This window comes from Bos javanicus, chromosome 6 (assembly GCF_032452875.1).
Source record: "Bos javanicus breed banteng chromosome 6, ARS-OSU_banteng_1.0, whole genome shotgun sequence".
Lineage (NCBI taxonomy): Eukaryota > Metazoa > Chordata > Mammalia > Artiodactyla > Bovidae > Bos > Bos javanicus.
The window spans coordinates 84,241,373-84,267,708 of NC_083873.1; the positions used below are offsets into that span (position 1 = coordinate 84,241,373).

Consider the following 26,336-nt stretch of genomic DNA (forward strand, 5'->3'; position numbering starts at 1 on the left):
TTGATGATATTTATTTTTTATTATGATATGTTGACATTCTCAGTAGTGCCATGTTAAATAAATACTATTTGCTTTAACTTAAAACAAATATATTACATAGAGTTTGTATAATTATTACAGGCCACAGGAAAATAGAATCTTCCCCACATTTATCTCTGACAGTTTGCTGGAAATGCAAATAAATTATATCTTGGTTGCTCTTTATTTCCTTAACTTAGTTCTCATTCTTTCACCATCATGAAGTATTTGGTTTTTTGCTGTCTCTTTACCTGACCTTTCATAATGATTATGATCATTTTCTTCATCACATTAAGAAAAAACACCTAATATTTTTCTGTATGTAAAAAATGTAGGGTTTTTTTCATATTTCATTTTACTCTTTGTCCTGCACCTTGAAAGTAGAAATTTATTGAGTTGAGAAAAGCCAGGGAAATGAAGGAAGGGATCACTTCAAACAGCATACACACATGAGAGAGATTTATGTCAACAAGTCAAAATTTGATGACAGAAAACTTCCAGAAAAACAAATGACTGCAAGTTGAGACAGAATCCATCTGGTAGAAGCAAGATGGTGTGCAGAGAAGAGCTAGGAAGGAAATAGCAGATGGTTTAGTTCTATTAGTCAGATCTAGGAGACCTGCATGATGACTTCTGCAATTCTGTACCTGTAAGAATGACCTGTACACAAAAGTGTGTTCCATTCTGCTAGGCTATTCTCTCTTAAACACCAGTTTTGGAAGTGATCCAGTCCCGGAAGGTAGTCACTTTAGTATAAACACCAGGCTTATTGGGTTGCCCACATTCATCTCCCCAGCTCACAATTCCAGCGAGGTACCAGATATCTCTAGCATCTGGACTAACCAGAGGTCCTCCAGAGTCGCCCTAAAGGAGAAGGGAGAGATTAGTAATTAATAATGCACCTTATTACAGAGAAATGTGCTATTTTCTAAAGTGAATTTAAAGAAAGGGGCAGTTTTAAAAAATCTTCAGTGTACTCAAATGACAAGTGATATCCTTTATTTATGCCAGTAATTCACATAAAAGAAGAGCTCCCCTGCCTGGAAAGCTGGTTAGACTCAGGGTTCAGTACTCTGAGATGAAAGACTCCAACTCCATCTCTTGGCAGAACAGCCCCAATCTGATACATCTGACAAATAACTGCCCATACTCTATCAGTATGACACATCTCCTAAAAGAAGGGTGAAGTTTAGTACTGATAAAAAGCATGGACGTCAGAGTCAGACACCTGGGTTTAAAGCTCAGTTCTGGCCCCTCCAAGCTGGCTAAGACCTTTAACTTACTTATTGCTAATGCTCCTAATAATACCTACCTGCAATAATTTTGAAGATTACCTAAGACAGTGTACCTAACATGCTTAGCATAGAGCTTGGCACAAAACAGAACTTAGTGAATATGTATATATAACCACAAAGTCCAATTGTTTATGCCTTGTGAAAGCCAGTACGCTATTTCTTTTATATGGGTCATAAAAACAAGGTGCTGACTGATCTTCCCCCAAAATCCTGGGGTCTCTAGTTACTGACCACTCATTACATGTTCAACACTATATGAAGTGTTTAAATAATTAATATATTATTTCTTAACTCTTGTAATTCTGGCAACAAAGCATGGAGTTAGGTTTCATTTTCTCTATTTTAGCAATGAAGAAGCTGGAACTAACAGAGTTTAGCAATTTTCCTGACATCACATGCTATTCAATATCCAGAGTGATTTCACTAAGAAGTCCATGCTTTTTTCCCTTACATACACTAATTTCTTTGTGAATTTTCTTTCATCTACATAAAAGTATTAACTAACACTAATAATAATTAGATATAATGTGTTTGTAATTTTTAAATCAATTCACCAATAAGTATATTTCCTTATACTCTCATATGTGGTAGGAGATGTAAATAGAGTCTAAACACATGAGCCCTCCCCTCAAGGAGTGTACAATCTACAGATAGAAACAAAGTGTACTGTATGAGCTATCGGATAACAAATCATTTTGGTAATTGACACCCAGGCCTATGTGAAGACATAGCAGATTAGGAAAAAGAAATGGAACATGCCAGAAACTACAAAGCTTAAATCTGTTTAAGAGACAGGAGTGAATGAGTCTGTTAATAAAGTAATTAAGGAAAAAAAGACAGCAGTGAGTCTAACAGCAATACAAGCTGAAAACTAAGGTGATGTCCAGCAAGTATCAAATGGAGAAAGAAACAGTTGGTTCTGTTAACACTAGTGAGCTCATGTGTGATTGGTGAATAGGGGAGTTACATCAGTACAAAGTGGAAGTTGTGATGGCTTATAGGTGTTTGGACTTAGGCAAGGGAGCCAGAATAATGGGAGTAGAACTGCAATCTCCAGAAAAAAAGGTCTCAGCTCAGCTATTGCACAGGCAGAAGCCTTGGAGGTTCTAGTTTGTGAAAATGTTAAGAGTGTCTATGTCCAGGAACCCTTCTCCCTACCCAGAGAGGCACACCCCATCATTGCTTAATTCTCAGGTCCTGCCAGGTTGTACTTCCTCCTCTGCCCAGAGCTACACTCCCATGTGCATTGTCTCACCCTCTATTGTTTTTGTGCATTTTTAACTTTGCCTCAGTCAGCCGCCAGCCACCCTGGGCAATCTGCCTACCTACACTAAGTTATTTTTCAAGATACAATTATTTTTGCTGTTGATGATGTTGTTAATTCTCTGGTTACAAAGTTGCATAACTTCTGAGGGATCCGTTGGTCTGTATCTACTGCTGTTTTTCCCTTAAATGCAGTTATTTTTAGTGAGTGGTTTAATGACAAACAGAACAGGAAGTTTCTTCAAGAATATGGGGATGTATAGCTGATTCACTTTGATGTATAGCAGAAACTAGCACAACATTGTAAATCAACTACTCCACTAAATTTTTTTACAAAAGAATGTACATATCACAACAGAAACTTAAAGCCAGAAGCTAAACCAGAAACAAGTTTTAGTGATTAAGACATGAAGCAATGAAGCAATAGATTAAGTTCTTAACAGAAAGGAGACAAAGAGATAAATATGGAAGAAATAGTAAGGGGGAAAATATTCTATGATTTAATTGATTACTATGAAAGAGATTTAAAAGTAAAAGTTTTCAAGAATAATGAAAGCCAACCACATAAATGAGAAACTTGAAAAAAAAACATTTCATGGACAGGGAAGCCTGGCGTGCTGCAGTCCATGGGGTCGCAAAGAGTCAGACATGACTGAGCGACTGAACTGACTGAATGCCTGTTGCGTTTAATATGGAACATATATAAAAGTTAGTTGTGTGCTACTGCTAAGTCACTTCAGTCGTGTCCAACTCTGTGCGACCCCATAGACGGCAGCCCACCAGGCTCCCCCGTCCCTGGGATTCTCCAGGCAAGAACACTGGAGTGGGTTGCCATTTCCTTCTCCAAAGCATGAAAGTGAAAAGTGAAAGGGAAGTCGCTCAGTCATGTCCGACCCTCAGCGACCCCATGGACTGCAGCCCACCAGGCTCCTCCATCCATGGGATTTTCCAGGCAAGAGTACTGGAGTGGGGTGCCATTGCCTTCTCTGTTAGTCGTATACTAACAACTTAAAACATATAAATGGAAATGGTTTGGGAGTATGTGGAAATGAGAGACTGAATTTGAGCAAGAGATTAATTTTGGAGATGTATATTTGGAAGACATTAAAGTGACAGCTAACTTAAAGAAAAGGTAATTTCTTTGAAGGTATATGTAGAGAAAAAAAAGATGAGTCTTAAGGAACAGCCAAGCTTAGAGACAGGTAGAGAGGGAAATAAAGAGACACCAAAATAAGGAACCAGAAATGAGTTGTTGGAAAAGGAGGGAGGGGGAAATCAGCATATTTCAGGATTATAGAACCCCAAACAAGATCATATTTTAAGAGGAGGTAGCCACATGCCATTGAGATGGGAGGGAGTAAGAGAGCCAGTAAGATATATATATATATATATATATATATATATGCAGTAAGATTTCTGTATATAAAGTTATTGATGATTTTTGAGAGGGGGAAGTATCAGATTCTTCCTAAAACAGAAAAGCAGTGTGTTATAATCACAAGGCCAAACTTGGTTTCTCCTCTTTAGTTCCCCAAATTTATGAGACATTTGTATCTAATACTATCATCAAAAAGGCATTGTATTAACAGAAGAGGTAACATATTTTCAAATGAAATTATAAACAACTGTGATTTACTTCAAAATAGATCTGGAGTTGAGGATGGGAAGAAGAAGGTTGGGGGTTAAAATATGTAGGAATGAAATAAGGTTGGTCATGAGCTGATAATGTATAAGCTGGGTGATGTGTACACACTGTGAGTCAATCACAGAAAAAAGTGTGGTCCCGTCCCAACTGCATCAGCAAGGCCCAAGTGGGGAGACTGGACTTCCACCCTTACAGAATCTAAAGTTCAGTTCCCACCTGACTGGTGTCAGAGGAGGCTGAGTGGGCAGCCTCTCTGTCACCCTGCCAGGTGATGATGAAGCCTTCCTCTTCCTCCCCTGTGGTAACCAGCTGCGGAGCATGAACTACCCCCCAGTACCGATGAGGCAGAGCTCTCTCTCCTTCTAGGGTGATGTCAGAACAGACCTAGTGGAGAGCCAAGCAGTGATAAGGCCACTATCCCATGATGTCAGTGGAGACCGCAAGGGGAGCAGTAACAAGTTGCCCCCATCCAGAGTGGTATTTTTTACTTCATCCTCACCATCCCAGACTTTATATGTGAAATCCCCTAAATGGAGGGTGTGAGGGGATTTTCTGTTCCTCCACCAAGAAAGGTGAGGAGGGAAAATGGTACATATTTTTAAAAAAATTAGATTTAATAAGTTTCAGGACTTTTCTGGCAGTCCAGTGCAGGGAGGGCGGGTTGGATCACTGGTCAGGGAACTAAGATCCTGTATGCCAGGCACTGCACGGCCAAAAAAATAAAATAAATTTAACAATTTTCTCCCATCTTAAAAGAAAAAAAAAAAACACACACACACACACACTTAGTGAAAGTGAAAGTGGCTCAGTCGTGTCTTATTTGTGACTCCATGGACTATACAGTCCATGGAATTCTCCGGGCCAGAACACTGGAGTGGGTAGCTTTTTCTTCTCCAGGGGATCTTCCCAACCCAGGGATCAAACCCAGGTCTCCAGCATTGAAGGTGGATTCTTTACCAGCTGAGCCACAAAGGAAACCCTAGTGAGAAGCCTGCAATTCCACCTCTATCCAGCATTAACAAAGGTCTCTTTCCCCACCTTGGTGTCAGGGGACAATGAGTGGGAGAAGTGCTACCTCATTCCCCTACACACTCCACTGTCATGTCAGAGGAGTCCTGTAAAAACAGAAGATTTAAAGGAGATGCCGAAACTCATAACATAATATTCAAAATGTCCAGGATATTTCTGAAAATCACCCAATACCAAGAACCAGCGAAATTTTGACTCGAATAAGAAAAGGCAGTCAATCAGACACTGACACTGAGATGACAGATATTGGAATTATCTGACAAAGATTTTAAAGCAGTCATCACAAAAATGTCTTAATGGGCAGTTTCCATCATGAAACAAACAAAAAATCCAATAAAAAGCTCACTAGACGTGCTTAACAGAAAAATGAAGGAGATGATGGAATTAAAAACAAAATCAATGAAATTGAAGATAGAATGATAGAAATTGCTCAATCTGAACACACAGAAAGAGGAGTGGAAAGAAAATGAACAGAAGCTCAGAGATCTCTGAGAGCATAATGAAAGCGCTAACATACCTATTACTGGATTCCAAAATGAAGCTGAAAATTTTTCAAGGAAATAAAGGCTGAAACTTTCCCAAGTTTGTCAAAGGGCATAAACTTGCAGATTAAAAAGCTGAGCAAGCCCTAAGCAGTATAACCAAGAGAAATCCATGCCAAGATACAAACTCAAACTTTTGAAAACTAAAGACAAAGAAAAAACCTTGAACACAGCAAGAAAAAAAATGACACTTCATCTGCAAGAGAAAAGCAATTCTAATAACAGCAAGTTCTTATCATAAATTACAGAGGCCATGATTTAAACACTAAAAAAAAAAAAAAAAAACTGTCAAGCATAAATTACATGCCTGGCAAAATTATGCTTTACAAATAAGTAGGAAATAAAAATTTTGCAGACCAAGAAAATCTAAGGGAATTTGACACTAGCAGATCTACACTTAAAAAAAAAAAAATGGCTGGACTATAAAAAAAATCAAAAAAAAACAAAAAACAAAAAAAAATCAAAATGGAATTCTGAAAAAAGGCTACTGTATGATTCTACTCATACAACATTCTTGAAATTACAAAATTATAGAGATTCCAAACAGATTGGTGATTGCCAGATGTTAGTGATGATAAAGTGATGGGGGAAGGAAATGGATGTTTTTATAAAGGAAGAAAGATCTCTGTGGTGATGGAAGAGTTCTTAACTGCAGTGATGACGACACAAATCTGCACATGTGATAAAAAGCAAGAAGTACACCTGTACCAAGATCAGTTCCTAGCTTTTATATTCTACTCTAGTTATATGAGATGTAACCACTGGAGAATACTTGGTGAAGGTTATAGGGGACCCCTCTGTACTGTCTTTGCAACTTCTTGTAGAACTGTAATTATTTCAAAATAAAAAGTGAACAAAAAATTATGCACTCAATCACTTACCTGGCACGCATCTTTATTTCCTTTCAAGGAACCAGCACATAACATTGTAGGAGTTATGGCATTATTATAAGCTTGGGGTGCATTGCAGATTTTAGTGTCTATGAGATCTACCTGTACTTGCCGAAGATGATTTTGACTGCTACCTAAAGGGGAAAAATTAGACTTCATATTTATATATATACATATATTCTATAAACCTGAAGAAAGTCTTTTATAATTAGTTATTGGATGAGCTGGCACATAGAATCTTAGGAATGTATTTTTTCAGATATAGTGGTATTTGGGAAATGAAGTAGAACTATTTTAAATGAGATGGTTGTATGGCATCACTGACTCGATGAACATGAGTTTGAGTAGGCTCCAGGAGTTGGTGATGGACAGGGAAGCCTGGCGTGCTGCACTCCATGAGGTCGCAAAGAGTCAGACACGACTGAGCTACTGAACTGAACTGACTGATTGGATGAGATGGCACATAGAATCTTAGGAATGTATTTTTTTAGATACAGTGGTATTTGGGAAATGAAGTATAACTATTTTAAATGAAGTTAAAGTGAAGTCTCTCAGTCATGTCCAACTCTTTGTAACCCCATGGACTGTAGCTTACCAGGCTCTGAGGAGCCTCTCAGTCCATGGAATTTTCCAGGCAAGAGTACTGGAGTGGGTTGCCATTTCCTTCTCCAGGGGATCTTCCCAACCCGGTGAAGTTAGGTGCCTAGAAAAGAATCTCAAGTTGCTTAAGTAATTTCTATTTCATTATTAAGCTTAGAAGTTAATTTCAGTAGGGAAAGATGGTGGTTTTATGATTCTCTAATCTTCACAATTGGGTGTAAGTATTAATGATCCCTAATCTCTTATGTGGTTAATACCCTGGTGGCTCAGGTGGTAAAGAATCTGCCTGCAATGTGGGAGATCCAAGTTTGATCCCTGGGTCAGGAAGATCCCCTGGAGAAGGGAATGGCAAACCACTCCAGTATTCTTGCCTAGAGAATTCCATGGACAGAGGAGCCTGGTAGGTTACAGTCCTTGGAGTCACAAAGAATATCAGACACAAGTAAGCAACTAACACTCCCACTTCACAATCTTATGTGGTTATTACCCTAGTAAAAATTTCAGACATATTCACTCTTTCAGCCATCTTACCAAGCACCATTACTATAATTGTAGTGATGTACTTGAAAGTAACCTAAAGCATGAAGGAATTTACATATCTTCTAAATTACTTAGTTCCCAAGTAGGACCTGATTGGCTCAGGTCCATATGACCAACCCACCAACATATTTTGGCATAATGGCATTCCATTCTTTAAATGCCTTAGCATACCAAATTAGGTTACTATGATTTGACTTTCTCCTCAGATGCTCACCATCATTTTGCAGTGCTCCAAATCCTGTCACAAACATCTCATCACCAGGGCGGAACTCATGGGATGCATCGGGGAGACAAATTTTGTGTACTGCATTTGTGTAGGGAACAGGCCTGGAAAGCTCTAAGACTGAAATATCATAGTCATGCGATGGATATTTGTATTTTTCATGCACAATTATCCTCCGGAGGGCTCGTCTCATTTTTGGAGGATATATTGTGACTCCAAAAGAAGCAGTCCATCTGGCTGGGTCCTTATACCTGAGGATAAAGTATGAGGAACAAATCCCACTTTACCATGTTACTAATATAATTACTTATATTAAATAATTTAGCACACACATGTCAGAGTAAGTTTCCCTTTTAAAATTATAGTTTCTATGCATAGATACAAATGCTTTCCAATCTAAGTTTCAGGGGTCAGATAAGGTGGAAATACCACTGTGTCATGTTTCTTAGGGCTTCCGGGGTGACTCAGTGGTAAAGAATCCACTTGCCAATGCAGGAAGACACAGGAGATGCAGGTTCAGTTCCTGGGTCAGGAAGATTCCCTGGAGAGGGAAATGGCAACCCATTCCAGTATTCTTGCCTGGAGAATCCTAAGGACAGAGGATCCTGGAGGGCTAAAGTCCACAGGGTTGCAGAGACTTGGGCACGATTGAGCAACTGAGCACACATGCATGTTTTCTTAGCATGTGCACTTCATTCTGCATACTGAGCCACCCACTCCAGATCCTAGGGCCTTTTGATATTTCTGGGCATCAGTGACTCCAATGGACATATGGAAAGCATATCTTGTACAGAACGAGAGAACTGTATGCATTCTCTGTGCACCATGTTGCCTATCCACACATTTCTCTGAAAACTAAAACTGCTACACAATAATTTAACAAAGCATTACTTATCTTGTATACCTCAGGCATTTTGCAATGGGTTGGAAGATTGAATAAAAATTCCTTGAAATATAACTAGTCAATCTATTCAGTTGTATCAATATAATTTGTTACTACCAAATTTCTTCATATTTAATTTTTTCTTAGAATTTCTCCATCAGGATCAAAACAACAGTTCACTTAGCATCTATCTCAGGTAGATATGTAGAATCTACCTGAGAAATGGCTCTTGTTTTTCACACCAAGCTCAATGTCCAGAGATAATTCTCAAAGTCCTGCTTCCTTTGATAAATTACTGTGTAATTGTCAGTGGATAATTTATCTACATGTTCTTTGATACCTTTTTCTATTTATAGACTATAAGACCTCTTACTAACATTTATGTGTTTCCTACTCTCTTGTATCCAACTCTTTGGGACCCTGTGGTCCATACAGTCCATGGAATACTCCAGGCCAGAATACTGGAGTGGGTAACCGTTTCCTTCTCCAAGGGATCTTTCCAACCCAGGGATTGAACCCAGGTCTCCCTCATTGCAAGCTGATTCTTTACCAACTAAGCCACCAGGGAAGCCTTTTGTGATAAAACATGCATATACATACGTATGTATGTATATAATCTTTAATTTGTATTAAACTCCTCTCTCATGAGGTATTTCTATCCTACTAAGCCCAATGCACTTTGCTTACCCTTAGTCATTCTCATAGAGAAGGAAATAGAAACCCACTGCTGTATTCTTGCCTGGGAAATCTCATGGATGGAGGACCCTGGGAGGGCTAGAGTCCAGGGGTCGCAAGAGTCAGATAGGACTTAGTGACTAAACCACCACCCCCATCCAGTTGTTTTCAAGGTTCCATACTTACGTTCTAAAGCAGTGGGCAGCACTCACAAGCCATGTGTCATTAATTAAAGTTGCTCCACAGCGATGGATCCCATCCCATTGCAGACTAGTTTGCCACGGCCATTCACCCTCTTGTACCTCTGTTCCACCAACAATCCTGAGACTCTGTCCTGGGGTTTTGTTCCTTCGTGTCCCACAACCTGCAGAAGAGAGGATGCATTTGTTAGCAATTGTTTTTACACATCAAACTGTGTTGTCCATGCTTAGCCATGTCCTACTCTTTGCAACCCCATGGGCTGTAGCCCACCAGGTTCCTCCGTCCATGGGATTTCCCAGGCAAGAATACTGGTGTGGGTTGCCATTTCCTTCTCCAGGGGATCTTCCTGACACAGGAATCAAATCCAAGTCTCCTGAATCTGCTGCATTGGCAGGTGGGTTCTTTACCCCTGAGCCAACTGTGAAGCCTGTGTATGTATATACATATGTATATATTTATCTCTATATACAACAGATTAATATATATTAGTACATATATTAATTGTATGTATATATATCTAATATTAGTAATAGAATATTGTTTATAATAGAGTTTCTCAATCTTGGCATTTCTGACATTTTCAGATGGATAATTCTCTGTTGTGGGAGTCCATCTTGTGCATCACAGGATGTCTAAAAGGATCCCTGGCCTATACATATTAGATACCAGTAGTATCCCTGTTCCCCAACCATCATGATAACCCAAATGCCACAATAGGACTTAGTCACTTGGGGGGGTCAAAATTGCCCCTGTTTGAGAACTACTGTCTTGTAATTCTGTGTTCATGTATGAGTCTCATATATCTAGTCTCACTGAAGTATAAGCTGCTTTAAGCAAGGATTAAATCATCCATTTTATGTCCCTATTGACTAACACAGCACTGGTACCTAACAAGTTCCCAATAAATACTAGTAGTGAAAAGATATGCCATGTAATGGGATTATTGTTTGGTTTTACATTTAGTTAAGCCTATGAATTAACCAACATTCTGAGCTGGTGAGTAGTGCATTTCATTTCATCTTTTAATATAAAGGTATCGTGTAATTCTGTTAAATATATTCTCAAATCATGGTAGGGTATTCTGCCATAGGGGGAAAAAACACTGTGCCTTGAGTCAGTACCTTTAAAATATGGGTGAAGATATTATTTGTGCTTTCAGTAATTTCATCCACCTATACCCCAGTCCTGTCACTTCAATTCAGTCACTAGTCGTGTCTGACTCTTTGCAACTCCATATACTGCAGCATGACATGCCTCCCTGTCCACCACCAACTCCCAGAGTTTACCCAAACTCATGTCCAAAAAGTCAGTGATGCCATCCAACCATCTCATCCTCTGTCATCCCCTTCCCCTCCCGCCTTCAATCTTTCCCAGCATCAAGGTCTTTCCAAATGAGTCATCTCTTCCCATCAGGTGGCCAAAATATTGGAGTTTCAGCTTCAACATCAGTCCTTCCAGTGAACATTCAGGACTGATTTCCTTTAGGATGGACTGGTTGGATCTCCATGCAGTCCAAGGCACTCTCAAGAGTCTTCTCCAACACCAGCTTAAAAGCATCAATTCTTCGGCCCTCAGCTTTCTTTATAGTCCAACTCTCACATTCATACATGACTACTGGAAAAGCCATAACTTTAACTAGATGGACCTTTGTTACAAAGCAAAGTAATATCTCTGCTTTTTAATATGCTGTCTAGCTTGGTTATAACTTTCCTTCCAAGGAGTGAGTGTCTTTTAATTTCATGTCTGCAGTCACCATCTGCAGTGATTTTGGAGCCTGGAAAAATAAAGTCAGCCACTGTTTCCACTATTTCCCATGTATTTGCCATGAAGTGATGGGACCAGATGCCATGATCTTAGTTTTCTGAATGTTGAGCTTTAAGCCAACTTTTTCACTCTCCACTTTCACTTTCATCAAGAGGCTTTTAGTTCTTCTTCACTTTCTGCCCTAAAGGGTGGTATCATCTGCATATCTGAGGTCATTGATATTTCTCCCGGCAATCTTGATTCCAGCTTCTGCTTCATCCAGCCCAGCGTTTCTCATGATGTACTCTGCATATAAGTTAAATAAGTAGAGTGACAATATACAGTCTCGACCTACTCCTTTTCCTATTTGGAACCAGTCTGTTGTTCCATGTCCAGTTCTAACTGTTGCTTCCTGACCAGCATACAAGTTTCTCAAGAGGCAGGTCAGGTGGTCTGGTATTCCCATCTCTTTCAGAATTTTCCACAGTTTGTGTTGATCCACACTGTCAAAGGCTTTGGTATAGTCAATAAAGCAGAAATAGATGTTTATCTGGAACTCTCTTGCTTTTTCGATGATCCACGGATGTTGGCAATTCGATCTCTGGTTCCTCTGCCTTTTCTAAAACCAGCTTGAACATCTGGAAGTTCACAATTCACGTATTGTTGAAGCCTGGCTTGGAGAACCCCAGTCCCATAATTGTCAGCAATTTTTATAATATGAGATGAATAACATCAAGATTTTATTTAGTGTGGAGTAGCACTAAGTTTCTGCCTTTAGCTGAAAAATATCGATGTACAAATTACTTCTATACAATCTTTAGAAAGTTTTCATGAGGATATATTGTAGATATCTGCAATCAGAACATTAAGAAATACTTTTGCCTTTTCTTTAACAACTGTACCATTCACTTCTACTACACATCTGCCACAGGCCCCATATATCCATTTCAAAATCCTCCTAGTTTTTATCCTTTTGCAATAAAAGGTACTTCAGAGGTAATATAAACACCATGAGATGTGCATAAATCAAACTTTATTCTGACCCCATAATACTAACAAAGTAAACTTAAATAATCTAGAATTAACTTTATTCATTCAGGTAATACAATTTTAATAAATGTGTTAAACTTACAATTGTTCAGGAAGTTGTCTGTTTCTGTCTTGTTGATTTCTGAAACACACAGAAATGGTCAATAGAACAGGATCTGCACATCAGAATTTCCTAATGCCTCTGAGTACTTAAAATACTAAAGTTTGCTCGATTGCATTAAAAGATAGTATCTCTATGATGTAAAACTTTCAAAAAGCAACACAGTTTATCATAGACATAGTATATTCATTTTCTTGGGGAGAAGGGAGATTTGAACAGTTTCTTAAACTTTAGTGTGGCTAAAAGTCACCCGAAGAGCATCTTTATACTGTAAATTCCTTGTCCTTTTCCCAGTAATTCTGAGTTTGTCCTGAAACCCAGGAATCTGAGTTTTATAGCAGGAAATAGGATGTAGGTAGTTCATAGCTTTTAGGTGGGAAATCTTATTCTAAATCGCAGTATTATTCCCTAAATAATTGACCATTATTTCAGTTTTGTATTATTTGTTTTACCAAACTCATAAGCATAGTTCCGTCTGTACAACATACCCTAGTGCATGTCCATAAATTAGTTCTCACTCCCATTGAAAAACAATGCTGTCCATTTCTTGGTCTTCTTTTCGCCAAAGTTTTAGCAAGACAATTTATCCTCAAATTGTCATTCAACTCTAGCCAGGGGCTCCTTAGCTCAACAATCAGATCCTAATCCTATCCAAATGCTAAACCAACCAATAGTTACATAAAACTCTCAATACTCAAATTTCCTGATTCAGTATTTCTAATGAATGAACCTATTTTCTTTGAACATGGCAAGATAGGATTTCTAAATGTAAAAAAAATAATGTTAATTTCTTTAGTATTCAATAGTATTGATTCACAAAAAATCTATTTTCTAGAAAGACTTTTCTGACTTTATTCTGGCTACATTTGGAGAAAATGAAAAAATAAGGGAGAAGTGGCCATTTATTCTCAGTAAATATTTAAAAACACCACCACAAGTCTCCCTATTTCAATATTCTTTATTTCAAGCTTTTCCTAGAGAAAATCTGGGCTTTGCATGTTGATACTATTACAAAAATAAATAAGAGACTCAAAATGGAGTCATTGTGCTAAGTCCCACATCGGTAAGCCAAACTTACCATCTAGCCTAATTGCAGTTTCAACCTATTTCAGGAATACGACTTTTAATCAGTGAATCTGGAATTACCTAGTCAGCACTAGTGAAGTAATCTGTCTGCTGACCCCCATCATCCCCCAAATAAAGTTTCCCTTTCCTGACACAATCCACTTTGCCAGAAAACTTCTTGCCTTCTTCTGGCCATAAAAGTCTTCCATTTTGTATAGCTCCTCGGAGTTCCTGTCTGTCCGCGAAGGCAGAGTGCTGCCCAATCCATAAATCATTAAATAAAGTCAATTAGACCTTTAAATTTACTTCTTTGAATTTCTTTTTTTTTTTTTTTTAACATACTACTGACAGAGTTGACTTCATGAATGCATGGCTTGTGTATCTGCACCAAGTCCTATACTCAGCATGACCTTGCACTTGGTTTAATGCTCACTGTGTTGAAATTGGTAATAATTGTTTCCTATAATTTGTGTTTGGAAGTGAAGTTTGACAGGATAATTGAGTATGGCACGGGCAGAGGAGATATATACCATGTGTCCATGGATTCATGCTACCCCTTTTGCATGTGTTATTCATGATATCCTATGAACTAAGAATTCCAATGGACCCACAATGTTCAGCAAACTCAAAATGAGTACAAGATAGTGTGTGATGTCTACCACTATATAAACAGAGGTTACTGACAGCCCCAGGAGGCCAAGTTTTCTGTTTGAACCAGAACTTGCTTAGAACGCTAAAGAAGTAATGGCATTCAAATAAACACAAATGACTAAGGGACCTACCATACCCTTTCTTGTGCCCGTTACTTCTTTGTATTAGCCAAAAGCTTTAGCTGAAAATAATGATACAGAAGGATGTTTTGGTCCTTCCTCACATAAGCTGATGGTAGAGAGCACTGGTAAAATGTACTTGTATCTAGAAAGGAAATAAACAATGTTGAGCTAGACTTCTCTAGCATTTCTTTGGTTCTGGTAACCAAGATGCATGCATGGATAAGCTATGAAATACAGTTGTATAATTTTCATGGTTCCAAATAAAAATTAAATGCTTTCATAGCTGCATTTGAAATTGACATTTCACAATATAAAGGTCATCAGCAAAACTCATGCTATTAATTTAAAATTTTGACTCTATCACTTACTGCTGCTGCTGCTGCTAAGTCGCTTCAGTCGTGTCCGACTCTGTGCGACCCCATAGACGGCAGCCCACCAGGCTCCCCTGTCCCTGGGATTCTCCAGGTAAGAACACTGGAGTGGGTTGCCATTTCCTTCTCTAATGCATGAAAGTGAAAAGTGAAAGGGAAGTCGCTCAGTCGTGTCCGACTCTTAGCGACCCCAAGGACTGCAGCCTACCAGACTCCTCTGTCCATGGGATTTCCCAAGCAAGAGTACTGAAGTGGGTTGCCATTTCCTTCTCCACTTTTTCATTTAAAATATCATTAATTAATAGATAAAAATACCATGACAAATTAAGAAAAATCATATATCTTAGTACCTTTTACAGCACTGTCTAATTGCTTTTCAAAAGAGTCTCAGACTTTCACTTTCCACTGGGCCCCACAAATTACATACTAATAGCTGGCCCTGACTAGTGGGCTTCCTTTTCTAAGCAAGTAGAGGGACTAACCACCAGGTTTGGTCTCTAGTTACATCTGTCAGCTTTTATATTAGCACTTTTATTCCTTCTTTCTACTTGTGCCTTATTCTGTAGTTTTAGTCCTGCCATATCCAATACTTTATTCACCAGCCACATGTGCCTAGTAAGCTCTTGAAATGTGACTAAACTGAAGTGCATTATAAATATAAAATATACAATCAATTTAAAATCTCATGAAAAATGTTTACATGGACTATTTGTCAATATGAATTACATTGTGAATGCAATGTATTATATGTTACATTATTATTTCAAGAGTAGACAGTTATATGAACTACTTGTTGAAATAGTACTACTTTGGCTATATTGGGTTAAATGCATAAATTAATTAAATACATTTCACATGTTTACTTTTACTTTTTTAATGTGGCTACCAGAAACTTTAAGAATATACATGTGGCTGGTACACCATTTCTAGAGACTAACACTGTACTATAGCATATGATTGAGATTTTAACCAATCTTATATTTCCCCTGAGGGTCTTGTATGTTTTTCACTTTCTAGTTTTGAGGATCTGTCACTGTTTATCTTGTTCCCTTGCCCTGACAAAATCAAAAAATTTAGATTTTTCAAGTTAGTTGTAAAATATACCAAAAATAATTTTTGCCAAAAGATAAACGATATACTTTTCATTGGCAAAGGGCCTAAGAGAAGAAGCTGCTGCTGCTAAGTCACTTCAGTATTGTCTGACTCTGTGCAATCCCATAGACAGCAGCCCACTGGGCTCCTCCATCCCTGGGATTTTCCAGGCAAGAACACTGGAGTGGGTTGCCATTTCCTTCTCCAATGCATGAAAGTGAAAAGTGAAAGTGAAGTCGCTCAGTCGTGTCCAACTCTTAGGGTCCCCGTGGACTGGAGCCCACCAGGCTCCTCTGTTCATTGAATTTTCCAGGCAAGAGTACTGGAGTGGGTTGCCATTGCCTTCTCTGAGAGAAGAAGCTAATAAGGTTTATTAATGACATTTGAATGAAAATATCATTCAAATCACATTTGATGGCACGAATCTTTCACAAAATCTAAAAATCAGTAGCATATAAGCCATCACACTCAGAACATAAAAAGTAAGCAACAGGAAGAGGAATAAACACACAGAGCCACTTTTTCCATTCACTGGATTCTATAGCTAAAGTGTAAGGCCCAATATAGAAAAAGAATCCAGGCTCACGAGTTAATGACAGACTTGCAGAGGAGATGTAAGTTTAAGGTAGTATTAAAATTTTAACAACTTCATTTGGATCAATTTAGTCCCAAAGAAGTATTCTGTTGGTGGCAAGACCCCATAATGAAAAACATCCAAAAACTTTTAAAGATTAGTGCCCAAAACCAAAGTTATTCTATGTAAGAGAATTGAATTAGAAGAGATAAACTTACTTTTAATTTCAACTGATTCAGGATCTAATTTAGGGGGTCCTACAGCATCTTGCAGCTTTTCATGTAGAACATGTTGTATTATTTTATTGATGGTTTCAGGGTCCTCAGTAGAAGGAAATCTAAAAATCAGCAGCATATGAGCCAACACTCCATGTTCCTCTTGACTGTGGACCAAAAAAAAAGAAAAAAAAAAAAAGAGAGAGAAATACAGCTTTAAAAGGTTAAGTTCCTATGAAGGAGAAATCAAAAGCTTTTCAGACAAGCAAAAGCTGAGAGAATTCTGCACCACCAAACCAGCTCTCCAACAAATACTAAAGGATATTCTCTAGACAGGAAACACAAAAATGGTGTATAAACTCGAACCCAAAACAATAAAGTAAATGGCAACGGGATCATACTTATCAGTAATTACCTTAAACGTAAATGGGTTGGATGCCCCAACCAAAAGACAAAGACTGGCTGAATGGATACAAAAACAAGACCCCTACATATGTTGTCTACAAGAGACCCACCTCAAAACAGGGGACACATACAGACTGAAAGTGAAGGGCTGGAAAAAGATTTTCCATGCAAATAGGGACCAAAAGAAAGCAGGAGTCACAATACTCGTATCAGATAAATTAGACTTTAAAACAAAGGCTGTGAAAAGAGACAAAGAAGGTCACTACATAATGATCAAAGGATCAATCCAAGAAGAAGATATAACAATTATAAATATATATCCACCCAACATGGGAGCACCGCAGTATGTAAGACAAATGCTAACAAGTATGAAAGGAGAAATTAACAATAACACAATAATAGTGGGAGACTTTAATACCCCACTCACACCTATGGATAGATCAACTAAACAGAAAATTAACAAGGGAAAAAAAAAAAAAAAAACATGTATCTATAAAGTTCACTAAAGCAAAGCACAGTAAAATTAAAAAAAAAAAAAAAAGAACTGAAAAAAAAAAAATAAATAAAAGGTTAAGTTCCAAATAAGATTTATGGCAATATCATAGTCTATTTTTTCTTTATAACTCATTTGAAACACAAACACACAAAACAAATCTGTAAATTCAATTTTAAAAGATCTAATGTGTTTTCTTCTATATTTCTGATGCTGGGAAAGATGGAGGGCAGGAAGAGAAAAGGGTGACAGAGGATGAGATAGTTGGATGGCATCACGACTCAGCAGACATGAGTCTGAGCAAACTCTAGGAGATAGTGAAGGACAGGAAGCCTGGCATGCTACAGTCCATGGAGTCAAAGAGTCAGATATGACTTAGGGACTGAACAACAACAACAACAATATTCCTATTGTTTGCCACATTCAAAACTCCCATCTCAGGCTTTCAGCTAGTAGCCTATGATCTTCCTTACCACCACAGGATCTAGTTAAATACTTGAGTTATTATCATCAAAAGACAATTTTCTTGTCAACCATCTAAAATTATCAAATAAAATGTATGGTAAATAAGAAACTAACTCTGGCTTTGGCTTTCAGGATTAATTAAATCCAGTGATTTCTCCCAAGTAATCTTCAGGCTCTTCTAAACAACTCTTAATCCTAAAGACATTAGAAAGCTTGACCAAGTCTTGACTTCATGTGATTTTATTTCCACAATAGAGTGTTATTGAGCCTTGGCATTATTTGAATGAATTACTACTTTGGAACCACCCTTGACTACTCTTTCTCATTCTCAGTCTATACTCTACCCCTTCTTTCACAATCACAACCAGTTCCCTTTCAGCTTGGGAGCAATAGGCTGCCACTGTGCTGGGCATCTGAGGAGGGTGAGTCCAAGTGCATGGGCACTTTAAAAGCCATCTCCCAGATAGATACAATTTTGTAGATCTCAACATTTGACTCCTGTTCATTTTCAGAGTTAGATGTTTTGGAGGCTCGTCTCCAGGTACAGGTCCTAAAAGCTGAGGTGCCTGATTTGGGGTTGAAACTTTTCACTCATCAGGGAGAATCTCTGGGTTTGAGATTTTTTTCCTGGTGTGGCAGAATAGGATTTATGGCAAGATTGTGTCCCAGCCTCTCCAACCTGCTTCAGTGTGACTTTCTTCTCATTTGCTCAGTGTGCAGTAGTTACTCAGTAAACCTTTGGGTTTTTTTTTTTTTTTTTAAAGAGAAAATTGTTTCTTCTGTGTCTGTAGATTCAGTGAGTCCATGGAAGGAGATGAGTTGTTTTTTTTTTTTTTTTTTTTTGCTGTTTGCTAGGACTTTCTTTTTTCTTTTTTTTTTTTTAATTTGTAATATTTGTTTTTTAAATTTTATTTTATTTTTAAACTTTACAATGTTGTATTAGTTTTGCCAAATATCGAAATGAATCCGCCACAGGTATACCCGTGTTCCCCATCCTGAACCCTCCACCCTCCTCCCTCCCCTCCCCTCCCTCTGGGTCGTCCCAGTGCACCAGCCCCAAGCATCCAGTACCCTGCATCGAAACTGGACTGGTGACTCATTTCATACATAATATTATACATGTTTCAATGCTATTCTCCCAAATCTCCCCACCCTCTCCCTCTCCCACAGAGTCCATAAGACTGATCTATACATCGGTGTCTCTTTTGCTGTCTCGTACACAGGGTTATTGTTTCCATCTTTCTAAATTCCATATATATGCGTTAGTATACTGTATTGGTGTTTTTCTTTCTGGCTTACTTCACTCTGTATAATAGGTTCCAGTTTCATCCATCTCATTAGAACTGATTCAAATGTATTCTTTTTAATGGCTGAGTAATACTCCATTGTGTATATGTACCACAGCTTTCTTATCCATTCATCTGCTGATGGACATCTAGGTTGCTTCCATGTACTGGCTATTATAAACAGTGCTGCGATGAACATTGGGGTACACGTGTCTCTTTCCCTTCTGGTTTCCTCAGTGTGTATGCCCAGCAGTGGGATTGCTGGATCATAAGGCAGTTCTATTTCCAGTTTTTTAAGGAATCTCCACACTGTTCTCCAATCACAGCAGGATCCTCTATGACCCACCTCCCAGAATATTGGAAATAAAAGCAAAAATAAACAAATGGGACCTAATTAACCTTAAAAGCTTCTGTACAACAAAGGAAACTATTAGCAAGGTGAAAAGGCAGCCTTCAGAATGGGAGAAAATAATAGCAAATGAAGCAACGGACAAACAACTAATCTCAAAAATATACAAGCAACTCCTACAGCTCAACTCCAGAAAAATAAATGACCCAATCAAAAAATGGGCCAAAGAACTAAATAGACATTTCTCCAAAGAAGACATACAGATGGCTAACAAACACATGAAAAGATGCTCAACATGACTCATTATCAGAGAAATGCAAATCAAAACCACTATGAGGTACCATTTCAAACCAGTCAGAATGGCTGCGACCCATAAGTCTACAAGCAATAAATGCTGGAGAGGGTGTGGAGAGAAGGGAACTCTCTTGCACTGTTGGTGGAGATGAGTTTTTTTCTTCCTGCTTCACCATCTTGAACCAGAACCCCAAAGAATCTTACTCCTCACACATATGCTGTATCAACTTCTGTGCTCCCAAACTGTAGGTAGGAATACCAACTAGAATTCATTTTTGCAAGGTGGTTTATCTATTATAAATTTGATTATCTACCCTCTCTGATGCAGCATGTCTACTCTTAGAAGTTTAATCTTCAAAATACACTCTTTTGATGCAAGGAGATATGTATACATACAGCATCTTAACTTTATCTTTAAATCAAAAAAATATTGTAACAACCCAAGTGCCCATCAAAAGGGCAATGGCTAAATCAATTTTGACATACACTTGTAGTGAAAAACTATATAGCCAGCTAAATCAATATGCAGTCTTTGGGAAAATATTAAAAGTAAATTACTAACAAGATGTATTGGGTGGCCATATGCAGGCCAAAGAGTCCTTCCTCCTACTGGGGCTCTTGGTGTCACTGTGACCAGCGAGCTGGACATCTTCATGGGGAACATGACCCTCATCAACGAGGATGTGTATCACCTCTGGCTGGATAGTGATTTGGTGAGTGGCGAGGTGGCCCTGAGGGTGTGCTTGCTGGGGAATCCTGAAGCAGCCCGGTGCCACAGCAGCGATGCTCCAGAGAGACACCATGGACCACTATGGTAATTTCCATGTGCTTGAGCACCTGCTCCATGCACCACCAAATCTGCGGCACCAGATCATCTTCCAGATCCTGCCCTTTTGACAGGCGCTGTTCATCTAGAGGGACTCTGCCTCTAACCAGGCCTTCGTGCGGGAGGCGCTGGGCAAGAATCTGTCCAAGGGCACCAAGAAAGACCTGGATGACTTAGGCATGAAAACCGGCATCACCCTCAAGAGCTACTGGAGACAGTCTGACAACTTTAAGCGAGTCTTCAAGGTGGTAGAGGAAATGAAGGGCTCCCCGATCGACAATCAGGAGGAGCTACCCCACACCCCCATGCCCAAGGCCAGGGGCGGCGGCTGGGAGGAGCAACCCCATGTCCAAGGAGCTGTGGCTGCACGGGGGCAGGAGGGCCTAGAGGAGCTATCCCACGTTGAAGGTCAGGAAGGGCGGCGTTTAGGAGATACCCCTTGTTCAAGGTAAGGAGCAACGGCTGTGCTTTGCTGGAGCAGCGGTGAAGAGATACCCAACGCCCAAGGTAAGAGAAACCTAAGTAAGACAGTAGGTGTTGCAAGAGGGCATCAGAGGGCAGACACACTGAAATCGTACTCACAGAAAACTAGTCAATCTAATCACACTAGGACCACAGCCTTGTCTAACTCAATGAAACTAAATCATGCCCATGGGGCAACCCAAGACGGGCGGGTCAGGGTGGAGAGATCTGACAGAATGTGGTCCACTGGAGAAGGGAATGGCAAACCACTTCAGTATTCTTGCCTTGAGAACCCCATGAACAGTATGAAAAGGCAAAATGATAGGATGCTGAAAGAGGAACTCCCCAGGTCAGTAGGTGCCCAATATTCTACTGGAGATCAGTGGAGCAATAACTCCAGAAAGAATGAAGGGATGGAGCCAAAGCAAAAACAATCTCCAGCTGTGGATGCGACTGGTAATAGAAGCAAGGTCCCATGCTGTAAGGAGCAATATTGCATAGGAACCTGGAATGTCAGGTCCATGAATCAAGGCAAATTGGAAGTGGTCAAACAGGAGATGGCAAGAGTGAATGTCAACATTCTAGGAATCAGCGAACTGAAATGGACTGGAATGGGTGAATTTAACTCAGATGACCATTATATCTACTACTGTGGGCAAGAATCCCTTAGAAGAAATGGAGTAGCCATCATGGTCAACAAAAGAGTCCAAAATGCAGTACTTGGATGCAATCTCAAAAATGACAGAATGGTCTCTGTTCGTTTCCAAGGCAAACCATTCAATATCACAGTAATCCAAGTCTATGCCCCAACCAGTAACACTGAAGAAGCTGAAGTTGAACGGTTCTCTGAAGACTACAAGACCTTTTAGAACTAACACCCCAAAAAGATGTCCTTTTCATTATAGGGGACTGGAATGCAAAAGTAGAAAGTTAAGAAACACCTGGAGTAACAGGCAAATTTGGCCTTGGAATATGGAATGAAGCAGGGCAAAGACTAATAGAGTTTTGCCAAGAAAATGCACTGGTCATAACAAACACCCTCTTCCAACAACACAAGAGAAGACTCTACACATGGACATCACCAGATGGTCAACACCAAAATCAGATTGATTATATTCTTTGCAGCCAAAGATGGAGAAGCTCTATACAGTCAACAAAAACAAGACCAGGAGCTGACTGTGGCTCAGATCATGAACTCCTGATTACCAAATTCAGAACTTAAATTGAAGAAAATGAAGAAAACCAGTAGACCATTTTCAGGTATGACCTAAATCAAATCCCTTATGATTATACAGTGGAAGTGAGAAATAGATTTAAGGGCCTACATCTGATAGATAGAGTGCCTGATGAACTATGGATGGAGGTTGTGACATTGTACAGGAGACAGTGATCAAGACTATCCCCATGGAAAAGAAATGCAAAAAAGCAAAATGGCTGTCTGGGGAGGCCTTACAAATAGCTGTGAAAAGAAGAGAAGTGAAAAGCAAAGGAGAAAAGGAAAGATACAAGCATCTGAATGCAGAGTTCCAAAGAATGGCAAGAAGAGATAAGAAAGCCTTCCTCAGCGATCAATGCAAAGAAATAGAGGAAAAAAACAGAATGGGAAAGACTAGAGATCTCTTCAAGAAAATTAGAGATACCAAGGGAACATTTCATGCAAAGATGGGCTCGATAAAGGACAGAAATGGTATGGACCTAACAGAAGGAGAAGATATCAAGAATACACAGAAGAACTGTTCAAAAAAGATCTTCACGACCCAGATAATCACAATGGTGTGATCACTGACCTAGAGCCAGACATCCTGGAATGTGAAGTCAAGTGGGCCTTAGAAAGCATCACTACGAGCAAAGCTAGTGGAGGTGATGGAATTCCAGTGGAGCTATTTCAAATCCTGAAAGCTGATGCTGTGAAAGTGCTGCACTTAATATGCCAGCAAATTTGGAAAACTCAGCAGTGGCCACAGGACTGGAAAAGGTCAGTTTTCATTCCAATCCCAAAGAATGGCAATGCCAAAGAATGCTCAAACGAATTGCACTCATCTCACACACTAGTAAAGTAATGCTCAAAATTCTCCAAGCCAGGCTTCAGCAATACGTGAACCGTGAACTTCCTGATATTCAAGCTCGTTTTAGAAAAGGCAGAGGAACCAGAGATCAAATTGCCAACATCCGCTGGATCATGGAAAAAGCAAGAGAGTTCCAGAAAAACATCTATTTCTGCTTTATTGACTATGCCAAAGCCTTTGACTGTGTGGATCACAATAAACTGTGGGAAATTCTTCAAGAGATGGGAATCCCAGACCACCTGACCTGCCTCTTGAGAAATCTGTATGCAGGTCAGGAAGCAAAAGTTGGAACTGAACATGGAACAACAGACTGTTTCCAAATAGGAAAAGGAGTACATCAAGGCTGTATATTGTCACCCTGCTTATTTAACTTATATGCAGAGTACATCATGAGAAACACTGGACTGGAAGAAGCACAAGCTGGAATCAAGATTGCCGGGAGAAATATCAATAAGCTCAGATATGCAGATGACACCACCCTTATGGCAGAAAGTGAAGAGGAACTAAAAAGCCTCTTGATGAAAGTGAAAGTGGAGAGTGAAAAAGTTGGCTTGAAGCTCAACATTCAGAAAACGAACATCATGGCATCCGGTCCCACCACTCTATGGGAAATAGATGGGGAAACAGTGGAAACAGTGTCAGACTTTATTTTTCTGGGCTCTAAAGTCACTGCAGATGGTGACTGAAGCCATGAAATTAAAAGACACTTACTCCTTGGAAGGAAAGTTATGACCAACCTAGACAGCATATTCAAAAGCAGAGACATTACTTTGCCAACAAAGGTTCATCTAGTCAAGGCTATGGTTTTTCCAGTGAGCATGTATGGATGTGAGAGTTGGACTGTGAAGAAGGTTGAGCACCGAAGAATTGATGCTTTTGAACTGTGGTGTTGGAGAAGACTCTTGAGAGTCCCTTGGACTGCATGGAGATCCAACCAGTCCATTCTGAAGGAGATCAGCCCTGCGATTTCTTTGGAAGGAATCATGCTAAAGCTGAAACTCCAGTACTTTGGCCACCCCATGATAAAAGTTGACTCATTGGAAAAGACTCTGGTGCTGGGAGGGATTGGGGACAGGAGGAGAAGGGGACGACAGAGGATGAGATGGCTGGATGGCATCACTGACTCAATGGACATGAGTCTGAGTGAACTCCGGGAGTTGGTGATGGACAGGGAGGCCTGGCGTGCTGCGATTCATGGGGTCTCAAAGAGTCGGACACAACTGAGCGACTGATCTGAACTGAACTGAACTGGTCGACAACACCCAGCAGCACTTCCTCCTGTTCGAGCGACTGGCCAGGGACTATGCAGCCATTGTCTTCTTTGCCAACAATCGCTTTGAGACAGGGAAGGAAAAAACTGCAGTCTCTGAGCTTTTGGGATTTTGCCTTCTGTGCTGAGTTCATGTTCTCGAACTGGACCCTCGGAGTTGTGGACTCCTGGGTGGATGACATGGATGTGGACTTAGAGGAGGAGAGTCTCCAGGACTTGAAGGAGATCAAACTGCCCTCTGGGGAAAGCTCTGTGTCTTTTCGAAGATGGAAGCCAGGTCCTGGGGGCTGGTGAATGTGGCCTCCAAGCTACCCACAATAAGGATGTCAGAGACCTGTTTGTGGACCTTGTGGAGAAGTTCATGGAACCCTGTGGCCCAGACCACTGGCTGTTGAATGACTAATCAGTGTTGTGCATTGGTCCACTCCCTGGATGACTCTCGGCACCAGGCCCTCTGGGAGGGCTACATGGACACCCTCCCACCCTCCTTGGCTGCCTCCTGTGTCTCTATCATGACTGAGGCCACCGCCACACACTGACAATAAAGTTGCCATGACTTTGGAAAAAAAAAAGATGTGTTATTTCTGGGCATGAAACTATTAAAGAGGGGACTTTTGCTTTCTGTTTTTTTGTAATCTTGTGTTATTTGAATTTTACACAATTTTGTATTGCTTTTGTAATCTGGAAAAATAGAGCTTTAAAGGGATCATTGTTATATATCTCATCCCCCTTTTCACTGCCATAGCACCCCTATACATCCATTACTTACTCTTTTCTTCTTTCCCGTAAAGTACTCCTCTACTGGCTGTCTGAGAGAGACAAAAACAGCACCTCCCTCTACCCTAGCTATATGATTTACCTCACACCTTCGTATCACAGAAAACCTTCCTGAGTGGGTAAATTACTTTCTACCTCACATTTACTTCATTGCAGTCTACTTCCTCCCCTTCTGTTCAACTGAATCATTTCTCTACTTGAACACTAATGACTTCCTCATTGACATTTCCCATGAATTCTTTCTAGTCATATTACTTGGTAGCTCAGGAATCTTGTCAATACTGACCACTCCCTCACTAAAACTTTCTGTTATTAGCTTCAGTGATGCCTCTCTCGACTCTTTGTTTTGCCTGCTCCTTCCCTGTCTATTTCCTAGTTTGCTATTTTTCTTCTATTTCCTTAAATATGTCACTCCTCAAGCTTTCTTCACGATCCTTTTTTTCTTGCATTACCCCTTTTCTGAGAAATTCTGTTGACACCCACACTTTCTAATACTCTGAGTTGATGTTGAGCAAATTTATGTCTTCAACTCAGTTTCCATTTCCTCCCTTATGTCAGACTCATATTTTGGGCTCATAGGATCACTTAGTATCTCAAATCAATATCTCTAAAGACTGACTTTATCTCTCCAACAAATTTGCACATCTTCAGAAGAAAGAATAACGAATAGAAAGATTTCTGGGATGAAGGGGTAAACAAATTAGAAAGTGATTCAGAAGATAGAATTGATTGTTGTTTTACAGTTGCTCTGTCATGTTTGACTCTTTGCAACCCCATGGACTGCATCACACCTGGCTTCCCTGTCCTTCACCATCTCCCAGAGTTTGCTCAAACTTATGTCCATTGAGTTGGTGAT

At 39.6% G+C, this 26,336-nt stretch overlaps 1 protein-coding gene and 1 pseudogene across 1 annotated transcript in view; one reads left to right on the top strand and one right to left on the bottom strand.

Moving 5' to 3' along the window:
* The window catches only part of LOC133249636 (transmembrane protease serine 11E-like), a 57,902-nt gene continuing 31,566 nt past the window's right edge, over positions 1-26,336 (bottom strand). Inside the window, exons 5-10 of the mRNA XM_061420368.1 lie at positions 16,791-16,954; positions 12,680-12,718; positions 9,790-9,967; positions 8,037-8,296; positions 6,674-6,816; positions 1-882 (exon numbers count right to left, since the gene is read on the bottom strand). Of these exons, the coding sequence (XP_061276352.1) occupies positions 721-882; positions 6,674-6,816; positions 8,037-8,296; positions 9,790-9,967; positions 12,680-12,718; positions 16,791-16,954 (946 nt within the window). The 3' untranslated portion in view covers positions 1-720. The remainder of the gene's footprint in view (positions 883-6,673; positions 6,817-8,036; positions 8,297-9,789; positions 9,968-12,679; positions 12,719-16,790; positions 16,955-26,336) is intronic.
* On the top strand, positions 20,542-25,223 carry LOC133250014 (acidic fibroblast growth factor intracellular-binding protein-like; annotated as a pseudogene).